Raw genomic sequence first — 22746 nt, forward strand, 5'->3', positions numbered from 1 at the left:
TGAAGGATCACTTTTATCAGTTTTCTTATGCGTTTTGGACACGCACTGTTGTGTTGGTGTTGTCGTCCTGATCTTTTTTTTTTTGACAGGACGGCGGTTGGGGCTGCACCCAGTAGTGCATCGGTGAATTATTTGTCATTTTAAATTAACACGTCCATCTTCACCGAAGTGCGGTATTCGTCCGGCGAGGCGCAAGCCATGTTTCAGCCGTCGTTTTAACCAATAGCATCTTCACCGTTAGCGGCACAGATGTTCCTGGCGGCTTCCAATGTTTCCGCTCGGCAGTAAAACTTTAATAACAAAGTGCCCCTTCTTCTCAAGTTGATACTCCGTAGTTTTAAATATAGAAATATTTCTATTTCTTGCAACTCTAAAATCCTGAGAAGTATTGGACGCAGCAACGCTCATGGAACAAAGTGATTCTTGATGTCCGTTTGGCCACGTTAGCGTAGTCCCCTGCAGTTAAATTGTTCCGCCGATAGCAGGTAGTGTGTCATCCGCACTTGACCAACATTTTACTCCGTAGGTCAAAATCCGCAAAGGCGATGGAACGAAGCTTTTTCGTTGATCACGAAGATGCACTCTTCTTTTCTTTTCATTTTTGGGATATTAATTCTTATACACAACGCATTATACACATTATTCCAGCTACAATTCTGACTCGTATGAAAAGATCGAATGGGCTGCCAGGTGGATGTTCGTCGTGAAGTTCTATGCGATCAGCTCCAAGTGAGATCAAATATCTCGACTTGGCTTCGTTATAGATATTCTTTAGCTCGAATACAACGCGGTCGCCCGGTTTCTCCGATATATTTCTCTCCATATTCCTGACAAGTGATAAGGTAAACTACATCCACTTCCATGCAATCCCCGCTTCTACCAAGTGAACATGCTGCGCAACTAGGAGTTCAGCACGTGTGATCGTATATTCGATTTCGGACCAGCTGCCTTTGTGGATTTGTGGACACTGTCTAGACGACTCTCACGTGACCCTCGAGACTGCACTTTCTCAGATGTGCCCAAGCTCTCCTACCCACATAGTCTGAAATATAAAAATACTATAAATTGAGTAGAGGAACAGAAATTGATCTTATTAGACTCGGCTCCTTCGGCACTTTACGATGCGCTGAGCGACCTATTCGATACTGTCTTATTGCAGCATGGTGATTCGAAATGTATGTGGGGCCAAAAATACTGAGTTTGTACGCTCCTGGGAGTCAGGAGGAACGCTTACGGGTCTCTTAAGCATATTCGCAAATTGTAAGAATTCGGGTTCTGTATGGACGTGCAGAAAGTGAATCGGCATATTCTTACTGCTGAGCTTCCGGAACCAGCCAGTCTTCCACTCTTTATTGGATAGATGTGCACGAAAGTTAAAGAAGAGCAGCCAACTCGATCAAGTTTTTTGCGTGTGAATTCTACATACGGCAATTGGTGACCGAGTACGTGGAGACAGGTATCTATTTTGACCTTAGTAAAAACATAATACAGCAATCAAAGGACAGTACAGCGAAGGTTTTGATGCATTCTTGGTTGCTCAACTTTTGACGTGGACATAAAGAGCAACGGTTGTCTCATCGCTAAACCCCTAAGTTGCCTGCCCCCCTCTCTCCAGCGAAAGATAGAACCATTAAGAAAATCACTCAAGAACATCATGACCTGCCTCTTGGTTAACTCATAAAAGCCGAAAGAGCTTCCATTAAGGAGCTCAAATACGGCCTGCAAAATAGCGCTGTTGGATGCGTCGGTGTATAGCGGCTGCATGACACATTGGTTTCTGAAGCTCATTCTTCTAAGATGCTCCAGAAACGTAATTGTTGATATCAGAAAGATGTGTGCGGAAATGTTTGAGTAATTAGCCAATGATGACATTAAGTAGTCATGATATTCTGTCACTTTAGTCTATATTGCACTTATTATGGATGGAAGCTTGAAATCCTTAGATCTGCAATGAAGCAAAATGATTGAGAGAGAGTCATTTCCTTCCACTCAGGTCCAGTACTAATTTATCGGCTTAAGGTTAGAGGTCTTCATTGGTCTAGAGCGGTTTCGAATCGGTCACCATGCAGTTGCTGCCAAACCTCTTAGCAGGTGCGTTATATCCGCATTCTCTTTTAATCTATTTGCGGAAAGGTTACAAGAACATCCTTTTTGAAGAAGAAAATTTTCGATTGATATGAGATAACATTATGAAGTGTTTCCATCCTAATCCTTCGATGATACCTGTATTAAGGATGGCTTTCCGCTTCTCAGGTCGCAGAGTCTATACATAGAAGGCTACAGGTCAGAAAACGATTTTGTATGCCTTCTCCCTGTCCCAATTAAGAGCGTTACTGCCTCAGTGGACGCCGATATTCGTGTACTCTTCCAAGCAAACAAAGTTTGTGTGTCCCGCAACCTCGCGCAAGTGCAGTGTAAGGCTACTATCGAGTGAAAACGTCAAGCTAGACATCTGAAATATTGAAACCCTGGCGGTGAAATACCACACCGTAAGTCCTCGGGATGTCGGTGCAAATTTCTATTGGCACCGGCCCGTCACTTATCTTACGTTGGGTTATTTTTTTTTCTGAATGAACAGAATAATTTCGAACGTTTCCAGCTTGCTGCTCGATACCTACGTTTATTGCTGCACAAATTGCCAGTGCCAGTGAATAGCTTTGTTGGTCTTTGACCAAGATATCATGCTCGTCAATCGCGGAGTTCAGCTTAATTTGTGTATTTTTTCCAATTTTTCTTTTGCATTTTCATTTTACATCTTGTTTGTTCTAGAACCGCATCCATTAGGGTGAACTCTAATTTGATTTGTAGTTCTCTAAGTCGATTTATTGCAATCTGATTTGAATCGAAGAAAAGGCTAGAAGTATTAGAGCATTTATCTTTCCATCTTCTGCCGATTACAAGCGCACAACATTCCTTTTCTTCATCAAGACTTGATGTGTTTAATGTGGATCTCGCGGGCGTCAAGGGCACGTCGATGATTTTAGCGAACAATTCCACACTGTGCAACACAAATCCACGTTGTGTAACTGTATTTACAGGACGGATTTTTGATTAGTATGCAATAGTACTTGTACTGAAGAACGAGGAATGTCTATCTATGGATAAAAAACTCTTGATTGATCAAAAGGCAGAATCTGATGTCATTTTTTCTCATTTCTAATCTTTTCTATTGATTTCTCCTTTCTAAGATTTTTAATATTGGGAACAATAAGCTTTATTTCAGCATTACATATAGGTTCGCTCACAACTATAAATGCTTGTCGTAGCTGAGTTGAAACCTCCGGACAAAGACGAGTCCTTGCCACCAGCAGCACGAACATCAGCGAAAATCTCCAAAAAAGAAGAGTACAAAGAAGCTTTCATGGAAGAAATTGGAAGTGAAGACTGCCGTTCGGAATCTGCACGCTTCACGTGCCATGTTCATTGGATACGCCATTTTTTCACAACTATCGTGATGCGACGCGCTGCCTTGTGACTACTGTGACGACATTCCTAGCAGCGAGGAGTCCGAAAACGGATTTCCTCGATGTCTGCTCATTTTCATGTCTCAACGCACCAGGTTCTTTTGCACAGCACATACATGTGACTCACCCGTTTTATTGATGCTCCAGTTTTGAACGTATGATGATTGTATATAGCACATAAAGTCGCTCATATTCGAAAGGTAGAAACAAGGCATATGTTGATATCCATATATCTTTTAGATTCTTGAAGAAACCTCCCGCTAAGTTTTGTAATTCCCTGCTTCTTTATTGCGTCTGCAAGTATTTTTTAAGGAACAGTGCAGTATCCCAAATTGTTTAAAAATGCTTCGCAAAAAGCTTATTTAGATTTTCACATTTTCAACATTACTTTTGTCAAAATGGTGCAACCATTTACACGGAAATCACGGGAAGTCCCTGTTGTGAGCTATAATAGATGAAGGTGGAAATAGTATGTGCACTAAGCATATCAATAAAAAGTGTGAAAGAAAGATTATCTCTTCTCTCGAACGGGAACGTGCAGGGACGATTAGGAATAAGTCACTTCTGTAATTAAGTTTCCTCGCCCAAGTTCCCTAGGAACTGCTACGCGGTGTATTGGAATGGGTTTGATCAATCTTGAATACATTTGTTGACAATATTATTATGATAATCAATATGTAGAATTAATAACGTCGGCTGTTTCTATTTTCCGGCTGTTAAAGTGCAGATATTGATGAATGTCGGCTAGGAGAAAGATTGAGGGAGAAGATACCGCATTTTGGTTTCGACGAAAGACATTGGTATCGAAGTTGTCACTGAGGCGACGATGCGATAAGGCTTTGAAGCTCCGTAGCGATGAAGCCCTGACTGCTTTCTTTACTGACATTCATACATTTCCTTCCCCGGGCGGAATGTCAGCACCTCAATATATGAATCGCTATCAGAATAAGATCCACTACTGACATGTGAAATAATCAAAGACAACGAATGTATATCTTCCGACCGTAGTGTACATAGATAGTATAATACACAAACTACACTCAAAGTGCCTTATTGACGATGCATCCTTTTTGCGCGTGCAATTTTTTGCTCAAGCTCTTGGGTTCTGTCCAATATGTTCATTCTGGAATCCGGAATAGGACAGAGAGTTCTGTTGTCGCCTCCTTCGTATGAGATTAAGAAGCTGAGTATTGTCTTTCGTACTATTGAGCAATAACAGCATGCTTTTAACTCGATTTTGCACTTCTTATTCGGATTGCACTTCATAAGGCAAAATTGGCATAACCTATACCTTTTTATGAATCTCATTCGGTCTTTTCCATCTGTCAATTTTGGGAGGAATCCGAGAAGTGGTCCCCCTGTTGATCACAGAATGTGCATTGAACATCTGATCGTAGACCATCCTGAGGATCCCAATCTTTCCTCAAGGCAGGTAGCTAAACGCGAACCTTAAAGGCATCACCCCACGAATCTGAGGTGGTACGGATTTCAGGTGGATTATTCGTATATGGGGTCGTCATCTTCAGGACCGTTTTTTTATGGCGATTAGAAGAAATGGACGGAATCATTCCCCCCCCCCCTCTCCATAATCTACTATCCCGCATAAGAATACTCCACCTGAAATCCGTACCACCTCAGATTCGTGGGGTGATGCCTTAAAGTCACCTAGATCTTTCACCATTTCCTTGATGGCTTGGTATTGTGTATCTTCGGTGTGACTGCGCTTCTTCTTCATCTTTATGGGCTGCCTCAGCCTTACTGGCCTTGCTTCGTTGGTTTCCTCCTTAGCACCGCTTTTTCTTCCCATCTGGTTTCCGGTTTCCCGTCTTTGGGTTGTCCGTATCTGTACACTCTCGATCTTCTCCTATAGCTTCGACGCACAGTAGATTTTCTTCCTCTTTTCTGCTGTCTTAGTGCCGGGTTGTCCATCTCTCGGGTTTTTTTGCGTCGACTCTCCCTTACTTGTACCGGGAGCGTCGTCTTCGGTGAATGTGTCCTTTGCTGGAGCTAGCGGATGTGATAGTCCCAAATGCTGCACCTTTGGAGTCGTAGCAATCAGTCTTCGTTGGATCTGTGCCAGTAGGGTCTTGGTAGCTACCGTTCCTCCTTTCTCACAAATGACTGTTTTTCGGCAAGAACCAAGTCACACTCTATCTCCAAGGTGTTGTTGTTCAGATTCATGAGCATTCTTTCCACCTTCCTTCGGATGTCCTCGTATTTGATGTTGAGTACTGGTGAAACTTAGGATCCTTCCGAGTTGACTCGAAGCATTGTGTCTGGAAGTAGACATTGTTGAGTCGCTGCTAGTAATTTTTTAGTGACACACAATTCTCAGAAATCGATTGATAAGAATTATCTGTTCCCATTATCTTGACTCCGAATAAATATGCTGCATTTTAAAGTGCTTCCATTCTTTGTCGAGAGCTGTTTATCGAGAGTCGTTTATAATTATCTGGAACAAATGCCTTTGAAATGCCCATCAAATAATCTTTAGAGGGGTTCTCTGTATGCAGATGATCATTCTCAAGCTATTAGAAATTATACAGCACATTACGCGCAATCAACAAGTGGACAAAATGATATGATTGGTTTTTACGGCAAGGACTCTCCCATCCACCGGTGATTCAATCACGTTAAAAACCAATTATCCGCGGTATATTCCCTCACTGTCATTTCGGCAGCATCCTGCCTCCAAGGTGCAAGCACACATGCACAGCATAATTACATCTGAAGTAATAATGAGCTTTCGAGACACTATAGACCCAATCATTCTGGTGGATGACGCATTTTCTCAGCTCGCCGTAACCAATATGAAAGCTTCCTACGATTGTGCAAAGGAAGTCGCCACAATGGCCAAATGCATTTCATCACGTGACTATATCCAAGCGGAATTTAGGTGCGATGGAGCCCGTTTTACTATCCCCTGCAATATGACGGATGCCCTCTCAGAAGTAAGATTTAGCGACTCGAAAGCCAGAAGGAACCTTGTATAGGTCGTTTCTTGCGGGGAAGTTGTCAGCTATATGGAAATGGTCGGAATTCTAAAATTCACAGCCTTCGCCCAAAGGATAGTGGAACACAGTGAGAATATACTCGCAGTTTCAATGGCCAGATTTCATATTGGTACTGTATCTTTTCAGAGGCACAAAACGCTTATCATTACAATAATTAACCAGATTTCGCTCGTAATTCAGCGTCATTCCAATGGAGACAGATTTCACGCACAAAATTGTTATTGAACTCAATTCGGGGACAATCTTCTCGTTTGAAGGGGTTATTTTTAAACACATTTCAATCATTTTCAACACAGATTTTACACATTCCGTAAGCTGAACGTGGCACTGTTCCATACCACTGTTTCAGATGGTGGACCGATGTGTGATGACGTCGATGTATTGGCAGTGTTTTTTAGTTGTTATAATAGCTATCATGGGCATTGCTATAACTTCCGTAAGCAGTCTCCGTCGATCAGCTGATGTTGAATTTTGGCGTCTTCTGATACTACTACATCAGCATTGAAACAGAAGGTAAAGTGTGGTAAATGATTATTATAGTAATTCCAGTTGGTTAATCGACACTAAGAGAACGTAACATCCTGCTACGAGGAAATACAGCAGTGTTATTGTTGCCAATATTGGACTTATTGGGTGACATTCTGAGTTTGTGGATATAGGCGGCGCAGAAAGTGCACGTTATTGCATGACAAAACGAAGATGATGTGAATAAGATTTCAATGGTGTTGAGTTCTTCACAGAACTTGCACTGTACCAAGTGTTTGTGTAGGAGAACACGTCGCAGAAAACTAACGTTCTCATTGATTTTAGGATTGTCAATATGAACGCAGTAGTTGTCCGCGCAAACTTCATAGGGAATGTTTCTTATGACCTGAGACGCACACCTCCTTGGACGCATTGAAACAAACGTACTGTTGGTCCGTTTCTGGTGGCGCTTGCTGTGATGCCATGCAATAAAACTAAGGAGAGTTAAAATAAAGTAGATATGGTGATAACGTTATTTTCGCTTACGATACGTTCTGTTCTTTAATCCATTGTTGTAATTGATTTTTGGCGCGATCGCAGGTTGTATCTATTTTGAGTCGCTGGTCTGAATTGATCTCTGCTTCTTCAATGTTGATGTTGTTGCGGTGTTGTACATTTTATGGAAGTGTCTGTTTCTGTTTTTAACCTATTTGAATTTTTCTCGGTGTTAATATCCGTATCCTCAAGGTCAAGAGGTACGAGGAGGTGCAACGGTATAAGAAAGATGAGATGGCAACCGTACTACTACTTCACGCATTTTTAGTCTCTAATGATTTATACCTTGTTTATTATTCCTACTTTCCAGGAGTGCCGTGGTTGCATTGAATCATATATGAGAACCAGAGTTCCTTCCTTGGGTGTTCTCGAAAATCCTTTCTCGCGGCCCACTTCGAGTGTAGTGCTTTTCTCGAAGGGCCAGTAGGTATTATGTTTGCCGAATATGCCAAAACTTTTCTGTTAATTGACATGAGGCCTCCAAGTTGCTATTGTTTTCTTTCTGGTGTTGACTGTCTGGTGCTTCTTCCGCAGGAAGTTAGTTCAGGATTTTCTTATTCCAAAGTCATGTACCCTAAGGGGTATAACACTTAGACATCTCTTTGCAGGAAAGCTTAGAATTTGGTCGCTATTGAAGTTTTTAGCAATGTAGGTAAGTGGACTTGGGTGAGGAGTGCTTCAACTTCTATTACAACTGTCGAAAGCTCTTCCGTTGACACTCCTGATACTCCAAGAGTTTTGTGGAGCAAGTGTTTGATCGTTTTAATCACCCTTTCGTAAAAACCTCATTCCCATGGATCGTGCGGCGTGATACTTTCCCAGTCAATTTCTTTATTACTCAGTTCTCTCATGATGCTAGGATCATTTAGTGCACTCTGAATGTTCTCCTGCAACGAAACTATTGCCCAAGTCGAATGCAGGAGCGTTATCGCTTGTCACAGAGCAAAGTACTATTCCAACAAAGAACTGGCGGAGCATGTTGAGGAAGGCGGTCGTAGTAAGATCGGGGATGATGCCCACATGTAATAATCGAATCAACATGCACGTAATTATGGCCCCATAGCATTTCGTTTGACCATTTTATGTGACTATTGCACGAGGCCCAAAGTAATCAAGCCCCACATGTTGGAATTGGACTGATGTGATGACTCCTTCCTCGGGAATATCTCCTTGAGTGGGGTAACGGCATGAAAGGTTATCGAATTTTTGACACTCCCAGCACTTTCGCATCAGCGGAGTGACTTGCGGGTGTATCTGTGGGGTCCAGAAGTGCTGCCGGAAGAGTGTGACGATATAATTAATATCTGGGTAGCCTTTTTGGTGTACGTCTCTTACTATGATTTCCGCTAAGGATTTCTGTAGAATGGAAATAGGGTATTTGGCATTGTTTCCAATTTGAGTATACCCAAGCCGTCCATGACAACGCAGTATATCCTCTGTATCGGCTTTTATATTGAGATGACGCAAGAAACTTACAATTTTATCTATGACTTTGGTTTTTTGATAGTTTCTAATTAGAAGTTTTCCCGACATGATAGTTATATTTCACTTCCTTGTCGATGCACTAAATTGTAGTTAAGTTTGTTTGCCCAAGTTCTCCAGGAACTGCCACTGGGTGTATTGGAATGTGTTTGATTAATCTTGGGAAGATTTATTGACGATATTATCATGATAATCAATATGTAGAATCACCAACGTCGACTGTTTCTATTTTCCGGCTATTGAAGAGCAGATATTGAGTGAATGACGTTGGCATTGCAGTTGTTACGATGCGATGAGGCAATAAGGCTTTGAAGCTCCGTAGCGATGTAGACCTGATTGATCTCTTTTCTGACATTTATACATTTCCTTCCCCGGGTGGAATGTCTACACTTCAATATCTGAAACGATATCAGAAGATCTGCTACTAGCATGTGAAATAATCAATGATAACGAATGTAATATCTTCCAACCGTATTGCAAATTGATAGCAGCAAAGCTCCAACTCCGAAGGTTCGGCAAAGAGAAGTAGCTGCACAGTCTAGAATGCGACCAAGTGGTAAATGAATAGTGTGCGTTGAATATTATAGAAGTAAAATACGTTAAGACCCATATTCTTCGTTTCGCCTCTACTTTGAGACGGAGAAAGAATGGTTGGAGACAAGTAATCGGAAAGATCGACGGAACTGTAAAGTGAGGAGAGATCGTTGTGGTGAAGATCAAAAAGATGTACTAGATATTAGACATCATAAAGAGTTTTGAAACTTTTGAAAGTTTGGTGAACGTTTTGAAACTTCTAATGCTATGTAGCTCTAAAAATTTTATACATTTGAAAATAGCATTAATAATAATACTCTTATCGTATTCATAGTTGAAGTAGAAGACTATGTGTGCTATCTAGAATGTATGCTATCTTTTTTTTTGTATGCAAAGTCCTTTTCAACTGGTTTTACTTTCTGTTTTGCTGACAGGACGTCTCTAATCTTTTGGTTTTCAAGCATTTAAATTCTCATTTATTTCTTCGTGTAACCAACATTCCTTGAAATCGTATCTCACTAAAGTCCCAACGTTTGCCTTAGAAGAACGCAGATCATACACAGTTACAACAGAACGGGGCAAACGTACAAATTGAAGTATTTGAAGGGAAGAAACGGTATTACTGCAAAATATCTAACTAGCAAAAGCATATTTGTGCTATTATGACTACGAAGAATACTAATCGTAATCGTGTATAACTATGAAAAAAATGGGACAAAGATTAAATCCACACCAAAATTTCGGATTCGTCCTGAAGGCGAAAAAAACGGCAAAATTAGTAGAAAAGAACTTTGGCAAGATGATGCCATCCTACACATAGAAGTGCCGGTACGTGGACCATCCTCCACGGAATCTCGCCGGGCGATGCTAGCTCGCTCAGACAATAGTAGTGATAGAGCGCGCAACTGTCATAAATGGTTCCCACTTTGACTCTTAAAAGCAGCGAGTCGCGATTTTGAGGTGGTCCGAAACTCACGGTCAAAAAAGTGGAGTTCGGGCAGTAGATTGTAGAACTCAGGGTATCCGCTCACCTTTCTCTAATCGTCGTTTAAAAAACGGTGTGGACGCACCACGCTTGTGTACGCACCGCATCTAAATACGAGATCAGTGTCTTCTCACCATCCTACTCAAGCCAAAAACCAGCCGAAGGGACAGGAAAGTGTACACAGACGCGCGTTCTAACGCACCTCAACGCACGGGCCTAAAATGGTTTCCTTGCGATTCCTTCCCTTGTAACGATAATGAATAGACGAGCGAAATTACCTCAAATTTTACAACCAACAACCCGAACTCTACGCTTTAGCTCTTAGCTCCGCACCACGTCAGAATCGTGATACGCTCCCTTTGAAGGGATGTTAACACAGGGATAATAAACGAATTCATTTATATTGTTATTAGTGTACTAAAATGTCTGGCGTTAATCAATCCGCTTGGGATGCACCCCCACGTTCATTTCAATTCAGATTCGTTCGAGGTTTACGAACGTGTAACTGGCCTATACAATGACTTGCGGTGGCTAGCCGATGTGCCAAATCAGTGTTTTTATCCTCCCAGACAAGTCTGGTACCAATTTGTCGACCCCAGAGAGATGAAAGGCTTGGTAAGCACTGGGGCGGGTTCGAACCTCCGGTCGATCGTGTAGGAAGCAGAACCTCTAACCGCTTTACTACATCCGCCTTTATATTGTTATTATTACCCATTAATTATTCACAGATGATGATATTCAGTTTAAATACTATGGGCGTTCGCAAACGTAAACACGTGATGAACATGAACAATAATCAGTATCAGTATAACAAGTGACTAAATAGTACAAATGTCTACAAAACAAACACAAATAATGACCAGTATCAATATAACAAGAACCCTACTGTGCGAATGGCAAATAATGGTGGAGTATCACAAATTAATTAACTAATAAGCAGCCAAATAACTATATAGTATATTGTAGCTAAATTCCACAGCAAAAGCAAACGATAGACATCAGCTTTGAAAGAAAGTACTACTTCTCCTAAACAAATGTAACAAAAGTGGAATTAAACAAATGTAATATGTCCACAGACATAGGATTGCATTACACCCAGACAAATGGAGGAAAGCGATTAATATGCATAATAAGTGTAGTGAACATCTATACAAATTATTCTAAGTACCAACAAAAAGGAAGTGAAAAGAAGTTAAACTAGAAATTTAGAACTAGAAAAAGAAAGGTTTATCATTCAAATCGGAGCCATACAACTGGGTGGCGGTGCTACATGGTAGAACAGATGACAAAGATCTCCATCTGCCTTCCTTTTTTTTCGGATGACATGAGCAATGCAGGTTCCGGGTCTGCAAGACTCAGTCAGAATAGTGGACATACCACCTGCGAACCTGAAGCAACAGCTAGTCCGAAATCGCGCCTATGACAGACTTTGTGAGACACCTAATTGCATCGTTTGTCCGAACGGGAGGCAGGGTGACCGCGTGGTATCGGGAGTTATCTATCTGATCGCCTGTCAGTTAGATGGGGCTGAGTACATTAGCGAAAGAGAAAGACTACTGTACCTGCGTCAAGGAGCACCTAGACGGACTCGTGAAATCAAAAACATCATCCCCTTCAGATGCTCATCGCAGACAGTGTCATGACAACACCCCTTTCAAGATAGCTGTCACGATATCAGCACGCGAATCAGACGTTCTGGCGCGAAAAAATCATTGGAAGCGTTTTATATCACGGCCAAAAGTCCATTCATGAATCTTAAAGAAGAATACGTCGCTGTGACCAACGAGCTGGTGCCATACCAAGACCTTTGCGGATTTTGACCTACGGGTCAGAGGCGGGGGCGTCGTTACTAGTTACTACTAGCGAAGCAACTCTAACAACTGGTGGTCCTCTAACATCACGATTTTATGGCTATGAAGGTGAGCCCTGTGGTGGTCTGCTTTTCTGACGTTGCCTTTGAATAATCTGTTGTCATATCTTGAGGGATGACGAGGCGTTTGAAAGAGTAGATTACAGATGTCGTTGATTTTTCCAGGCTCTGAAGAAGGCGACGATGCCGAAACGTTACCCAAAATAAAGATCAATAACAATCTTGGTTCTGCTCAAAAAGTAGTACACAGTTAAACTAGACTTCTTCAAGTCGTTAATGACCACTTTCGCAATCAGAATACTCATTGCTCACCCCAAAACAGCGTGCAATACGCTCTTTTTCACAAACTATATCATTCGAGCAACGTCCAAAGCACTTCATCGTCATCCTTTGCATCTGGGGTCGTCGTCTATATATTTCTTTTCCTTCTTTTGCTCTCCGCTTTTATTGTCGATTTCTGAAAAGTGCTGAGAGTACGAAAGGCGAACTCCGTCACCATTCTGACATTTTTGCACCCACTCTGTTGTATTATGCTCGAATACGGGGAGGTCTTGGTCCTACCTCAGTCGTTTGATCATTTCGTTTACACTAACCTACGTTTACACCATTTAAACCACTATTCAGACAACTCAGTACTTCAATACGACTCGCTTTAGGCAATTCTCCTGCGAATTCAGAGAGTAGCGGCTCCATCCAAAACCTTTTTCCAAAGATAAGGGAAAGAATACAGCAAATTCCAACGCACTCTTTAAGCTGTCTGGAAAGCGCCTCTGCGATTACTTTGGCTTGTAACATCATCTTGAACAACATACGGTGCAGAATTTCTCTAGCAACCAACCGGTTCCGCAGGGAAAGGTCGTTAGGTACCCACAGCCGAATAATTGCTTATAGAAGAGGCTGTCAGTAAGCCAGAGCAGTCATATCCTGGACACGTTGTGGTCACTAAGCCTGGTCCCTCCAACTGAAGTTGTATCTCCAATACAATAGAACGAAAGATGAGATTTGCCTCTTAGAAAGTAAGAAGAAAAATACAGTACCAAGTGCTTAAAAATGTAATCCATAGAAAATGAATAAGAGACATTGGAACATTTACTAGCTTTAGTAAATAAATCAGCCAAAATTGATGACCGACTTTACATTTCAAGAATGTTTCTCTGAAAATTTCTAAATGGTGTCATTAAAAGTGTACATAAGCCATAGGCCGATTTTGAGGAGCAACAACATAAGAAGTTTTACAGTTTGCTCCGTATAAATTTAGGATCTAAGTAATTATTAATTAATGTTCAAGCATAATGTGTGTTAAGCATAATGTCCTATTCTATTTGTCTCTATCTATTTTCTATTTGTGACAGGAAGAAGGCAAGCAGGATGAAAAGGACTGCGAAGAGCTTGCCGCGCTCTGTTGAGACGGACCAGTGCGCACTTTCACCAACCACGCACTGCATCACCTCGATGCAACACGTATTATATGCAGTAGGGTGAAAACGACACGAAGCACTTTGCTGCACTCCACGAAACAAGCATGAGAGATCGGCCAGTCATAAGCATCGAAAATTACACCATGTACTGCGGCGATGCTCGATGAAAGTAGGTGGCTGTGCGATAGTTGTGAGGAACGATTACAACAACCTGGTGGAGGAACTTGGCTCAACGTCGTCTAGATGCGCCTTTCTACGGCTGCGGGATCGCAGAGGACGTAAACACTGGATCGTAAGTGCTCACGCACCTACGGAAACCGTTAAGGACAACAGTAAGGACAGGACGCCTTCTACGATGAACTCAATGTGTAGGTATCTAAAATACCAAGCCAGCAGATGGTCACTGTCGGAATCGATGCAAATGAGAAGATGGGACTCGAAAAGCAAGCCGATACGAAAATGGTACTATCCAGCGGAGCGCACGTCGGACAACGGTGACCGTCTGGTCGACTTATGTGAACAGACGGGCCTCATCATCGCCTCCACGTTTAAGAGGAATCATCGACGCCATCCGCTCACGTGGCAGGGTGAACCTTTTTAACGCCTGAAGAGCAGCGCAAGCGGAAGAAAAGGACTAAAACTTCAGCTCGACTACGTTCTGGGGAGGAACATTCCTCAGTCAGATATCCGAAAATCTAGAGCTGTTTGGGACGTCGCGTTCGACTCTGACCACCGTTCAGTTCTTCTCAGCTTCAAGATAAGGTTCCACAAGAGAAATCGAGGAGTTCCTCTTAAACTGAAAATCGACAGGTCTGAAAGATGAAGAATGCAGAACGAAATTCTGCCAACGTGTGTCTATTCATGTTGAACTACGGACCAGGAAGAAGCTTAGAGATGCAGCTTAGAGATCCTTCACCAAGTGCATCCAGGACGCTGCAAAGGAAACGCTCCTGATTCAAATGCCGCAGAAGAAGTTTGCCATTGCATCTGCGGAAACAAAATCCACGTACAATCTTGTATGTGTTGCGCGCAACACTGGTGACCTCAACCAGGAAAAGCGCCTTAGAAGGAAGTTGTGTCGTCAACTGCAACAAGACCGCGATAACGAGTGGACGTCAAGAGCGAATAAGTTTGAAAAGGTGTGGGAGGACAAGAACCCGCGGAAAGCTTATGTTCCATTAAAGCAGTATAGCGGCAAAATGAAAAGATGCTCTCCTGTCCTTAGCATTACCAGTGGAGTGGCTGTCGGTGAAGCAATCCTTCCAATTCGGTGGAATCACTTCAAGACCTTGCTGAACCGGAAAACGCCGTCAGCACTTGGACTTGGGCCGATATGTGCGGTTAACGAGGAGATTTTTCATCTTCTGGATACAGACCAAAACCAGCGACCGAGTCGGTATCCAAAAGATGAAAAATGAAAAATCTGGTGGAGATGACGGAATTAGCGCAGAAATGTTGAAATATCTTCCTCCGTCTAGGATTCGTGAGATAACAAAGATCATCCATTCAATATGGATAGACGAAAGGATACCTGACTCGTGGAGAGACGCTATCATAATTCCCCTCTACAAGAAGTTATCCGTCACGGACCCTAGGAATTATCGAGGAATTTCTTTGCTGCATGTTATGTACATGGTATTGGAGCGGATTATCCTGGACCAACTCGTTAAACATCGCGAAGAAACAACGCGTGACGAGCGATCTGGCTTTCGTCCTAACTGATGTACGATTGACCAGGTGTTCTTCGTCAGCAGGGTAATCGAAATTGGCAGCGGTATTCGAAGCCAATGCAATTAGCGTTACTGGACTTTGAAGCCGCTTTCCACTCTTTTCACCGAGGTCGTCTTCTCAACGCGCTCCGCGCCGAAGGAGTACCAGGAAAGTTTGTTCGCTTGCTTGATGACATGAATCAACATACAACTGCTGCAGTTCGAACACCAGCCGGATGTACAACACCGTTTGAGATGGTAACTGGAGTAAGATAAGGGTAAGTGGGAGGACCCTTCCTGTTCAATTTCGCCATCGACGACATTATGCGAAAAACAATAGATCAGTGTCCTGCCGATATCATTCTGGCACCATCAGGATGCCCCTTGACTGATCACGATGTTGTTATATTCGCGGAAAACAGTAAAAAACTTCAACATGTTGTCAACCTTGTGTCGAAGCTGGCTGCAGCCTATGGACTACGACTACGCCCTGATAAATTCAAGCAGATCTGGATCTCTTCGAGACTCCGAAAGGGAATCAGGGTGGACGGACAACCGATAGAACTCGCCAATGAGTTCTGTTACCTGGGTTGTACGCTGAAAAACAACGGCAGCTACGAGAAAGATATTCAGCAAAGATGCGCTAAGGCCATTTCTACATTCAACTCCTTAACGAAATGCCTGTGATCGACCCCCATCACCAATGAAGTCAAAACTGCGAGTCTACCTGTCTGCAATTCGTCCCATTATGATGTAGGGATCGGAGACTTGGGCAGCACCATCAAAGGTTATGGAGAGGCTTGATTGCACGGAACGAAAGCTGCTTAGACGACTGCTTGGCTACTTTTGGCCTAGAGTATGCCACAATGAAGATCTTTTCGCAGAAATTGATGTGGTATACCGGCGGATGACACGTGGAAGATATCAACATTTTGCACCACCATCGAAAGTGGCTAAAGTAAATCGTCTTCGCTTCTTTGGTCATATATTAAGGAGACCGCCAGATCGCCTTTTTCAACGAGTTCTGAGGAGTTTGTTGGGTTCGACCTAGAAGAAGCCACCTGGCCGAAAATGGAAGTTCTGGACTGAGATGGTGAAAGACGACCTGAGGACACTCGGCGTGGATAGGCAGTTCAGGCGAGACGTAGGGTTTCGCAGAATAAGGAATAGCGACGAATGGTTTGATTCTGTGCAGGCTGTCGCAGAAGATCGAGAAGGTTGGGCAGAGCTACGTTCAAGGACGGCACACTTTGGCGAAGATGCGGGTAATCGCGTCAGGCAATGAAGTCAGCCTGCCGATTAAGTAAGTCATACGTAGACTTTATATTTCAATGGGATTGGCAATGTATTGCAGCCAACTGTGCTGAATTACGGATAATTTGCTTTTAAAGGCATCACCCCACGAATCTGAGGTGGTGCAGATTTCAGGTGCAGTATTCGTATACGGGATGGGAGACTATCGAGAGGGGGGATTCCGTCCATTTCTTCCCAATAAAAAACGACCCGGAAGATACTGCTTCAGGCGTTTTGGCGCACTATTTTCCACAAGGAGTTCGACTGGAGCGCGCCAGCCTTGTGCGGCACCGCATCTTCCGGGCCGTTTTTTACGGCAATTAGGAAGAAATGGACATAAATACCCCCCTTTCCATAGTCTCCCATCCCATATACGAATACTCGACCGGAAATCTGCACCACCTCAGATTTGTGGGGTGATGCCTTTAAGTACCGGAACAGAGGAACAACAGTATGTATATCCACAACATCTACAAAGAGTAGAGAGGGATACTGTTTTGCTTCTTCCTCTAGACGGAAATTTATATACAAATGTGCGAATAAGCCACTCCCGACACCCCTCAGTGAGAAGAAATGGGAGCAGAACATTAGAGTTCGAATGAGGGTGTTCGGACGCAACCACGGACAATTGCTCATATGACGTAGTCTCACTGCGCAATTGCATGTGGACAGTTGATCAACTTGTCTTCGTTTGTGTTGGTAGGTTCATCAAATCACTTTTTTCCGTTATGTTGTAAAAATGTCCTGCCCAACACTATTACGAGGATCACTTGATAAGTGATAGGATGACGTTCTTTTTTCTACTGCCTTTTATTTGTTAGTCCTCTAAATGTTTTGACTGAAACAGAACAGGTTTAATAATGTAGTGATGGGAAGGGATGTTTTCAACAGAATGAGGAACAATGCGGAGAGGAATCCTTTTAGAACTTTGGGGGATTTTTAAGGCTTTGGATTTGTTGCTTTGTTTTCCCTTCTTTTATATCGTCGTGGGAGTTTTTATTCTTCCAGTGCTTCGATTCGCTGTCGTATTAGATTAGACTATTACCGCTCAGTTACTCTTTTTCACATTTACTCATTTCAGTCTCCATCATCAGAGAAATAAAAAGACTAGACCTGTTCTTCTCGTAATGCGACTTCACGTTCGTCACACGCATTATCTTCATTAATAATGACGACATCGTGGGAATCAGAAACTCGCTACGCAGCAGCAATGACGCCTTTAAGTAGAACTAGACATAAAAGTAAGAGTAATTGTAAACTTCTGAATTTGAAATTAATGTTGTTTTCACATGTTAGCAGTTGCTTGGGAGGATGCGTTGAAATTCACGAAAGATTGCTGTGCTGGAGCTTTTGCTGCTATTGTGGCCAAGACTGTCATTGCTCCAGTGGAACGTGTCAAACTCATCCTTCAGGTACTCAGTTACGTTTTGTCTCATTGTTCTATGGACACTTTCGTTTGTATCGGATTCTGGTTCAGTTTGAGCTTTGAAGTATAAATAGATGAAATCTTAAATTCGTTGTTTGAATGAAGTACCCATAGAATCCCCGACTATAGTATTTGCATAGAACTTCTCCTTTGATCCTAAACTTATTTTTCGAGCGTCTCTTTGATTCTGCTAATAGGAGAGGTGTTCTGGCTAAACCTAAAGCTAAGCTAAAGTAGGACCACCAGACTTTTTTAAAGTCGCAACTGTTCATGTATGCATAACAAATTTTTCTGCATTGGTCTTTGCAACTCTGTTTTTGCAGTGATTTTGGCGTCCTATTAATGAAAGATGGCATTTGTTCGCTTTCGGAGAAACTTCACCCTGAATAGTTGACTTAGTCTAGCTCAGAATGCTGAATAACTAAGCATCAGCCATTTTTGCTCAATTATTGCTTTTTGTTAGGACATGTTCTTCTTTTTTTAATGCCCTTTTACGCAAAACGAAATTTCTGCACTTGAGTCGTTACAAATGTCATTTCCAACTATGCACAGTTTTTGGTTGACAAGTTCTAGTTTTTCTTTATTGTTCGTGCATCATCAGAAAAATATGAAGAACAGTGCATAACATAAAGCTCGATAAAGATATATATATACATATATATGTATATATAACCAAGAAGCGAAGATAATAGGTGCTATCCACCAAATGCGTATTCTATGTATGTCTGTAACCGGCATTGTAGCTGGATATTGAATTTCTTCCTTTTTTACCTGCTTATCATTGTTAAGACAAAGTATCCTAACAACCTAGCAGTTTCTCTTTATTTTATGTTGTTTTGGTGCTTGTACTTCAGCTTAAAAAATCGAAAGACTTCAGTTAAAGGCATCACCCCACGAATCTGAGGTGGTGCAGATTTCAGGTGGAGTATTCGTTTACGGAGACTACGGAGAGGGAGATGATTCCGTCCATTTCTTGCTAATTGCCGTAAAAAACGGCCCGGAAGATGCGGCGCCGCACAAGACTGGCGCGCTCCAATCGGACCTCTGATACAAAATGGTGCGCCAAAACGAATGAAGCCGTATCTTCCGGGCCGTTTTCTACGGCAATTAGGAAGAAATGGACGGAATCACCCCCCTCTCCGTAGTCTCCCATCCTGTATACGAATACTCCACTTGAAATCTGCACCACCTCAGATTCGTGGGGTGATGCCTTTAACAAAAAGGAAAGAAAAACATCCGAAGGTTTCTGCGCAAAAACAGGAACAAGCTGGACTTAGAATCTTGTTTTTACGAACTCCACTGCATCATTCACATTATTTTGCAGTTGCAAAACTCACAAACAACATTAGCCGCCGAGAAGCGGTATAAAGGAGTGGTTGACTGTTTTATTCGTGTTCCCAAAGAGCAAGGTTTCTTGTCATTTTGGAGAGGGAATTGGGTTAATATTCTCAGGGCATGCAGTCAGGTTTGTTTCCCTTTCTCTTGCGATCGTGTTTTCCCACACTTATGCCATAAAAAAACTAGTTTCTAGGAGTCTCTTGGATTTGCCTTCAAGGATTTCTTCAAGATTTGGAGTTTAAATGGTGTCGATCCAAAAAACCAACGCTTTCGATTTTTGTTTGGTAATTTTTGTTGTTTTTCCGGCAGCTTAACAAACATTTAGCTACTTTTTGTTATAGGAAATATAGCCGCCGGAGGTGGTGCTGGAGTTGCAACTTTTATGATAATTTATCCACTTGATTTCGTTCGTACTCGACTGGCAATTGATTTAGGCAAAGATAGAAAGGTAGTACTTTTAGTTCCTTCTCTACTTTACTCCCACATTCTCTGTATTAGGACCGAGAATTCACAGGAATGATCGACTGCATGCGAAAGATAATTAAGCATGATGGAGTGACTGGGATGTACAAGTAGGTTTTTTTTAGTGGTTTCGTTTTGTTTGTTGCTCTTTTGCAGCTCAGAACAAAGGTACTTAGACTCAGTCTAATTAGATTTTCTCTGTGAGAAACAGACCAACATTGGAAAGATGATGACAGATACCTATTTTGGAACTTCCAAACTTCTAGCGCTGAACGCCTTTTTCTAAATAGGGCAAGGTTGAGTTCTTCGATGCTCGTCTGTTCGGTACCAAATTTATGATTAAGAGAATTTTAAACTGATTATATTTCATTTATTCGGCCTAAAATTAACTTGACCCTGCAACCTCTTGCCTTTTGTTTTGATTCCTCCCTTTTTTGAATAAAAAAGACGCTTTCTCGACATCAACATTGAATTTTTGACGCTGCGTTCCATTTTGCTTCAACATACTTGTGTTAGCACTCATTTGTACGCGGATCTTCCATTCCCTTCAAAATTTTCCCATACCTCGTTTTCAAATTTTCCGTAGAATTGTCTCATGGAGCAAAATTTTATCCCTAATATCTAATAACGTTAAAAAATAAAATCGCAAGTCTGGAAGATCGCTTAAAAATATATTTTCTGTTGTCTGTACTTGCAGTAACGGAAGTAAGGGAAAAACACTGGTGATTAAACAGTTGAGGGAATTAACGCTGAACATTTGTTTCGTAGTATATTGGAGGATCTTTCGAAAACTTGGGTTCTGCGTTCTAAAGGTTTTCATAAGATTGTTAGATTGCATTTCTTACACTGTCCTCTTGTGAGTGCTTCATTTGTTTTCGTGACGGCTTTAATGCGTTGATTTTTGCGTTGCGCCGAATGGAATTCTAACTGGTACCACTGTATTTCTTCGAGTTTTCTTTTTTTCAGAGGATTGTTGCCTTCACTTCAGTACATAATGATATATAGAGGCGCCTATTATGGTCTTTTCGACTCTGCGAAGCCATACATTTCTAAGGATGGCCGAACACTCGGCTTTTGGCGTGCATTTGCGGCAGGGCAGGTTTGTTTTTTGTCATTGTCGAAATCTTCTCTCATACATACGCTGGTCTTCTAGGTTGTAACTTTCGTTGCTGCAATGATATCTTACCCTCTGGATACTGTACGTCGTCGTCTAATGATGGGTGCAGGAAAGAAAGAGTTCATCTACAAAGGGACTATTGATTGTGCTAAGGTAAGTATATGGAATTAAGCGTTTAGCTGTTCATTTTTCAGCCTCAACAGACGTTTTTGGATTTGATTTCTACCTCCCATGCTGTTTGTGTAAAAATTGTTCTGATGAAATCGAAATTGTAGACTCTTTTTTGAAGTACAATACAGCCTCTGATGCCTAAACTCTTTTTTTTTTTCAAAATAAATGCTCCTAACGTGTATTCTGGTAGGGGAACACAGCGTTGCTTCTAAGTACGGATGCATTCAACAATGATTTCTCTAAAATGCTAAAATTAATGAGAATGTGATTCATAAAAATTTGAAGTGCTCGGAACACAGAACGTAAGATTTATTGATGATATATAGCTAATCGCAACTTGACAAATTTTTGCTTTGTATTATCTTCGTTCCTCGAACGTTGTTTTGCTCTTTTCGAAGTCTAACACGCCTTTCTTTATTCTAGTTTTTTTTTTTTCGAGGTGCACGAGCTGCCTATCTTACTATCTGTATGTTCCTTTTCTTTGAATCATTCAAATGCTTCAGTATATTTACGCGAACGAGGGCTGGAGAGCGTTTTTCCATGGTGCAATGGTTAATGCAATGCGAGGCACCGGTGCCGCCCTCGTCTTAGCTCTTTACAATGAAATAGCGAAATATATGTAACCGTACCGCTGTTACCTTCTTGTTGAGTTTAAATTTTTATTTCCGAAATTGGAATCTTGAGGAGCTTCATGTCGAATATATTCTAGTTTTTTTGGTGTGTACCTTAGGATTAATGATGTTGTTCTCAACTACTCAGCTTTGACTACAACGATACACGTATCCCCAATATACCTCCTATACTTCTTGTTAAAGTTTTAGTTCGAAGTTAGTTTTGTAGAATATTTCTTAGTCTTTCATGATTTTGTTGCTGCCCTCAACGTAAATGAGGATTAGTTTTTTGACAGTTGTCAATATTATGCTCAGTATCCGCTAATGCTTCCTATTTTGTAATGCACAGCCTGATTAGGGAAGTTGTACCGTGCTAACCACTAGATAGTTTAACTACTTCAACTGTAAATATATTATTAAAGACGAAGCCGCCAAGGTAATTAATTGCTACTAATGATTCAGTATATAGCGGTCTTAATCTCTGCCCCAGTGATTGTTGCTCAAACCATATCACATTGGTGACACTAAACGGTTCCTGAATAAACCTTATCTTGGAAAATCTCAATTGTTTAACTATGTGGGATGTAAATTTGCGTAAGAAGAAGTACCTTATTTTATTGTAAATCGGTATGCCAGCGGGTCCATGATTCTAGCATGATCTTGCGTATTAATTTAAATATATATATATATATATATATATATATATATGTATATGTATATATGTATATATGAAAGTCCCATATTTTTTAAATTCCAGTTGAGCGCGGATTGCGCATACCTGGTTCTAAACCATTGATATCAATTTTTGTAGGTATTAGGTTGGTGCGTACTT

General features: G+C 41.6%; 8 protein-coding genes across 12 annotated transcripts; 6 read left to right on the plus strand and 2 right to left on the minus strand.

The window, feature by feature from the left end:
- Positions 1-3253: 3253 nt before the first annotated feature.
- RB195_021751 (uncharacterized protein) lies at positions 3254-3475 on the plus strand (the record flags this gene model as incomplete). The annotated part of the gene is made up of 1 exon (XM_064208639.1): positions 3254-3475. The coding sequence occupies one exon, from the start codon at positions 3254-3256 to the stop codon at positions 3473-3475; it is 222 nt and encodes a 73-aa protein (XP_064064520.1).
- Positions 3476-5328: 1853 nt separating this feature from the next.
- RB195_021752 (uncharacterized protein) lies at positions 5329-5754 on the minus strand (the record flags this gene model as incomplete). The annotated part of the gene is made up of 2 exons (XM_064208640.1): positions 5329-5535; positions 5614-5754. 2 exons carry the CDS (start codon positions 5752-5754, stop codon positions 5329-5331), a joined length of 348 nt encoding a protein of 115 aa, XP_064064521.1.
- A 914-nt stretch (positions 5755-6668) lies between these two features.
- On the plus strand, positions 6669-7348 carry RB195_021753 (uncharacterized protein; the record flags this gene model as incomplete). 2 transcript variants are annotated; one of them, XM_064208642.1, is made up of 4 exons in its annotated part: positions 6669-6737; positions 6828-6914; positions 6989-6991; positions 7289-7348. In XM_064208642.1, the coding sequence occupies 4 exons, from the start codon at positions 6669-6671 to the stop codon at positions 7346-7348; spliced, it is 219 nt and encodes a 72-aa protein (XP_064064522.1). The 2 variants fall into 2 exon arrangements, with proteins under 2 accessions (XP_064064522.1, XP_064064523.1); XM_064208641.1 differs by lacking the exons at positions 6989-6991; positions 7289-7348 and having other exon boundaries at positions 6828-6983.
- Positions 7349-7930: 582 nt separating this feature from the next.
- On the plus strand, positions 7931-15772 carry RB195_021754 (uncharacterized protein; the record flags this gene model as incomplete). 2 transcript variants are annotated; one of them, XM_064208644.1, is made up of 4 exons in its annotated part: positions 14184-14249; positions 14717-15183; positions 15266-15477; positions 15525-15772. In XM_064208644.1, the coding sequence occupies 4 exons, from the start codon at positions 14184-14186 to the stop codon at positions 15770-15772; spliced, it is 993 nt and encodes a 330-aa protein (XP_064064526.1). The 2 variants fall into 2 exon arrangements, with proteins under 2 accessions (XP_064064524.1, XP_064064526.1); XM_064208643.1 differs by lacking the exons at positions 15266-15477; positions 15525-15772 and adding an exon at positions 7931-8035 and having other exon boundaries at positions 14160-14249; positions 14717-15205.
- Positions 9217-13062, minus strand: RB195_021755 (uncharacterized protein; the record flags this gene model as incomplete). The annotated part of the gene is made up of 3 exons (XM_064208645.1): positions 9217-9378; positions 9451-9518; positions 12963-13062. The coding sequence occupies 3 exons, from the start codon at positions 13060-13062 to the stop codon at positions 9217-9219; spliced, it is 330 nt and encodes a 109-aa protein (XP_064064525.1).
- A 48-nt stretch (positions 15773-15820) lies between the features above and the next one.
- RB195_021756 (uncharacterized protein) lies at positions 15821-16183 on the plus strand (the record flags this gene model as incomplete). The annotated part of the gene is made up of 1 exon (XM_064208646.1): positions 15821-16183. The coding sequence occupies one exon, from the start codon at positions 15821-15823 to the stop codon at positions 16181-16183; it is 363 nt and encodes a 120-aa protein (XP_064064527.1).
- Positions 16184-16286: 103 nt separating this feature from the next.
- Positions 16287-16781, plus strand: RB195_021757 (uncharacterized protein; the record flags this gene model as incomplete). Its single annotated transcript, XM_064208647.1, has 2 exons — positions 16287-16454; positions 16548-16781. 2 exons carry the CDS (start codon positions 16287-16289, stop codon positions 16779-16781), a joined length of 402 nt encoding a protein of 133 aa, XP_064064528.1.
- Positions 16782-17957: 1176 nt separating this feature from the next.
- RB195_021758 (uncharacterized protein) lies at positions 17958-21926 on the plus strand (the record flags this gene model as incomplete). Of its 3 annotated transcripts, XM_013437355.2 has the most annotated exons (9): positions 17958-18030; positions 18086-18201; positions 19540-19680; positions 19747-19837; positions 19895-20001; positions 20052-20125; positions 20982-21114; positions 21169-21285; positions 21807-21926. In XM_013437355.2, 9 exons carry the CDS (start codon positions 17958-17960, stop codon positions 21924-21926), a joined length of 972 nt encoding a protein of 323 aa, XP_013292809.2. The 3 variants fall into 3 exon arrangements, with proteins under 3 accessions (XP_013292809.2, XP_064064529.1, XP_064064530.1); XM_064208648.1 differs by lacking the exons at positions 20982-21114; positions 21169-21285; positions 21807-21926 and having other exon boundaries at positions 20068-20073; XM_064208649.1 differs by lacking the exons at positions 17958-18030; positions 18086-18201; positions 19540-19680; positions 19747-19837; positions 19895-20001 and having other exon boundaries at positions 20118-20125.
- Between the last annotated feature and the right edge of the window lie 820 nt (positions 21927-22746).

This window comes from Necator americanus, chromosome X (genome assembly GCF_031761385.1).
Source record: "Necator americanus strain Aroian chromosome X, whole genome shotgun sequence".
In the NCBI taxonomy this organism is placed as follows: domain Eukaryota; kingdom Metazoa; phylum Nematoda; class Chromadorea; order Rhabditida; family Ancylostomatidae; genus Necator; species Necator americanus.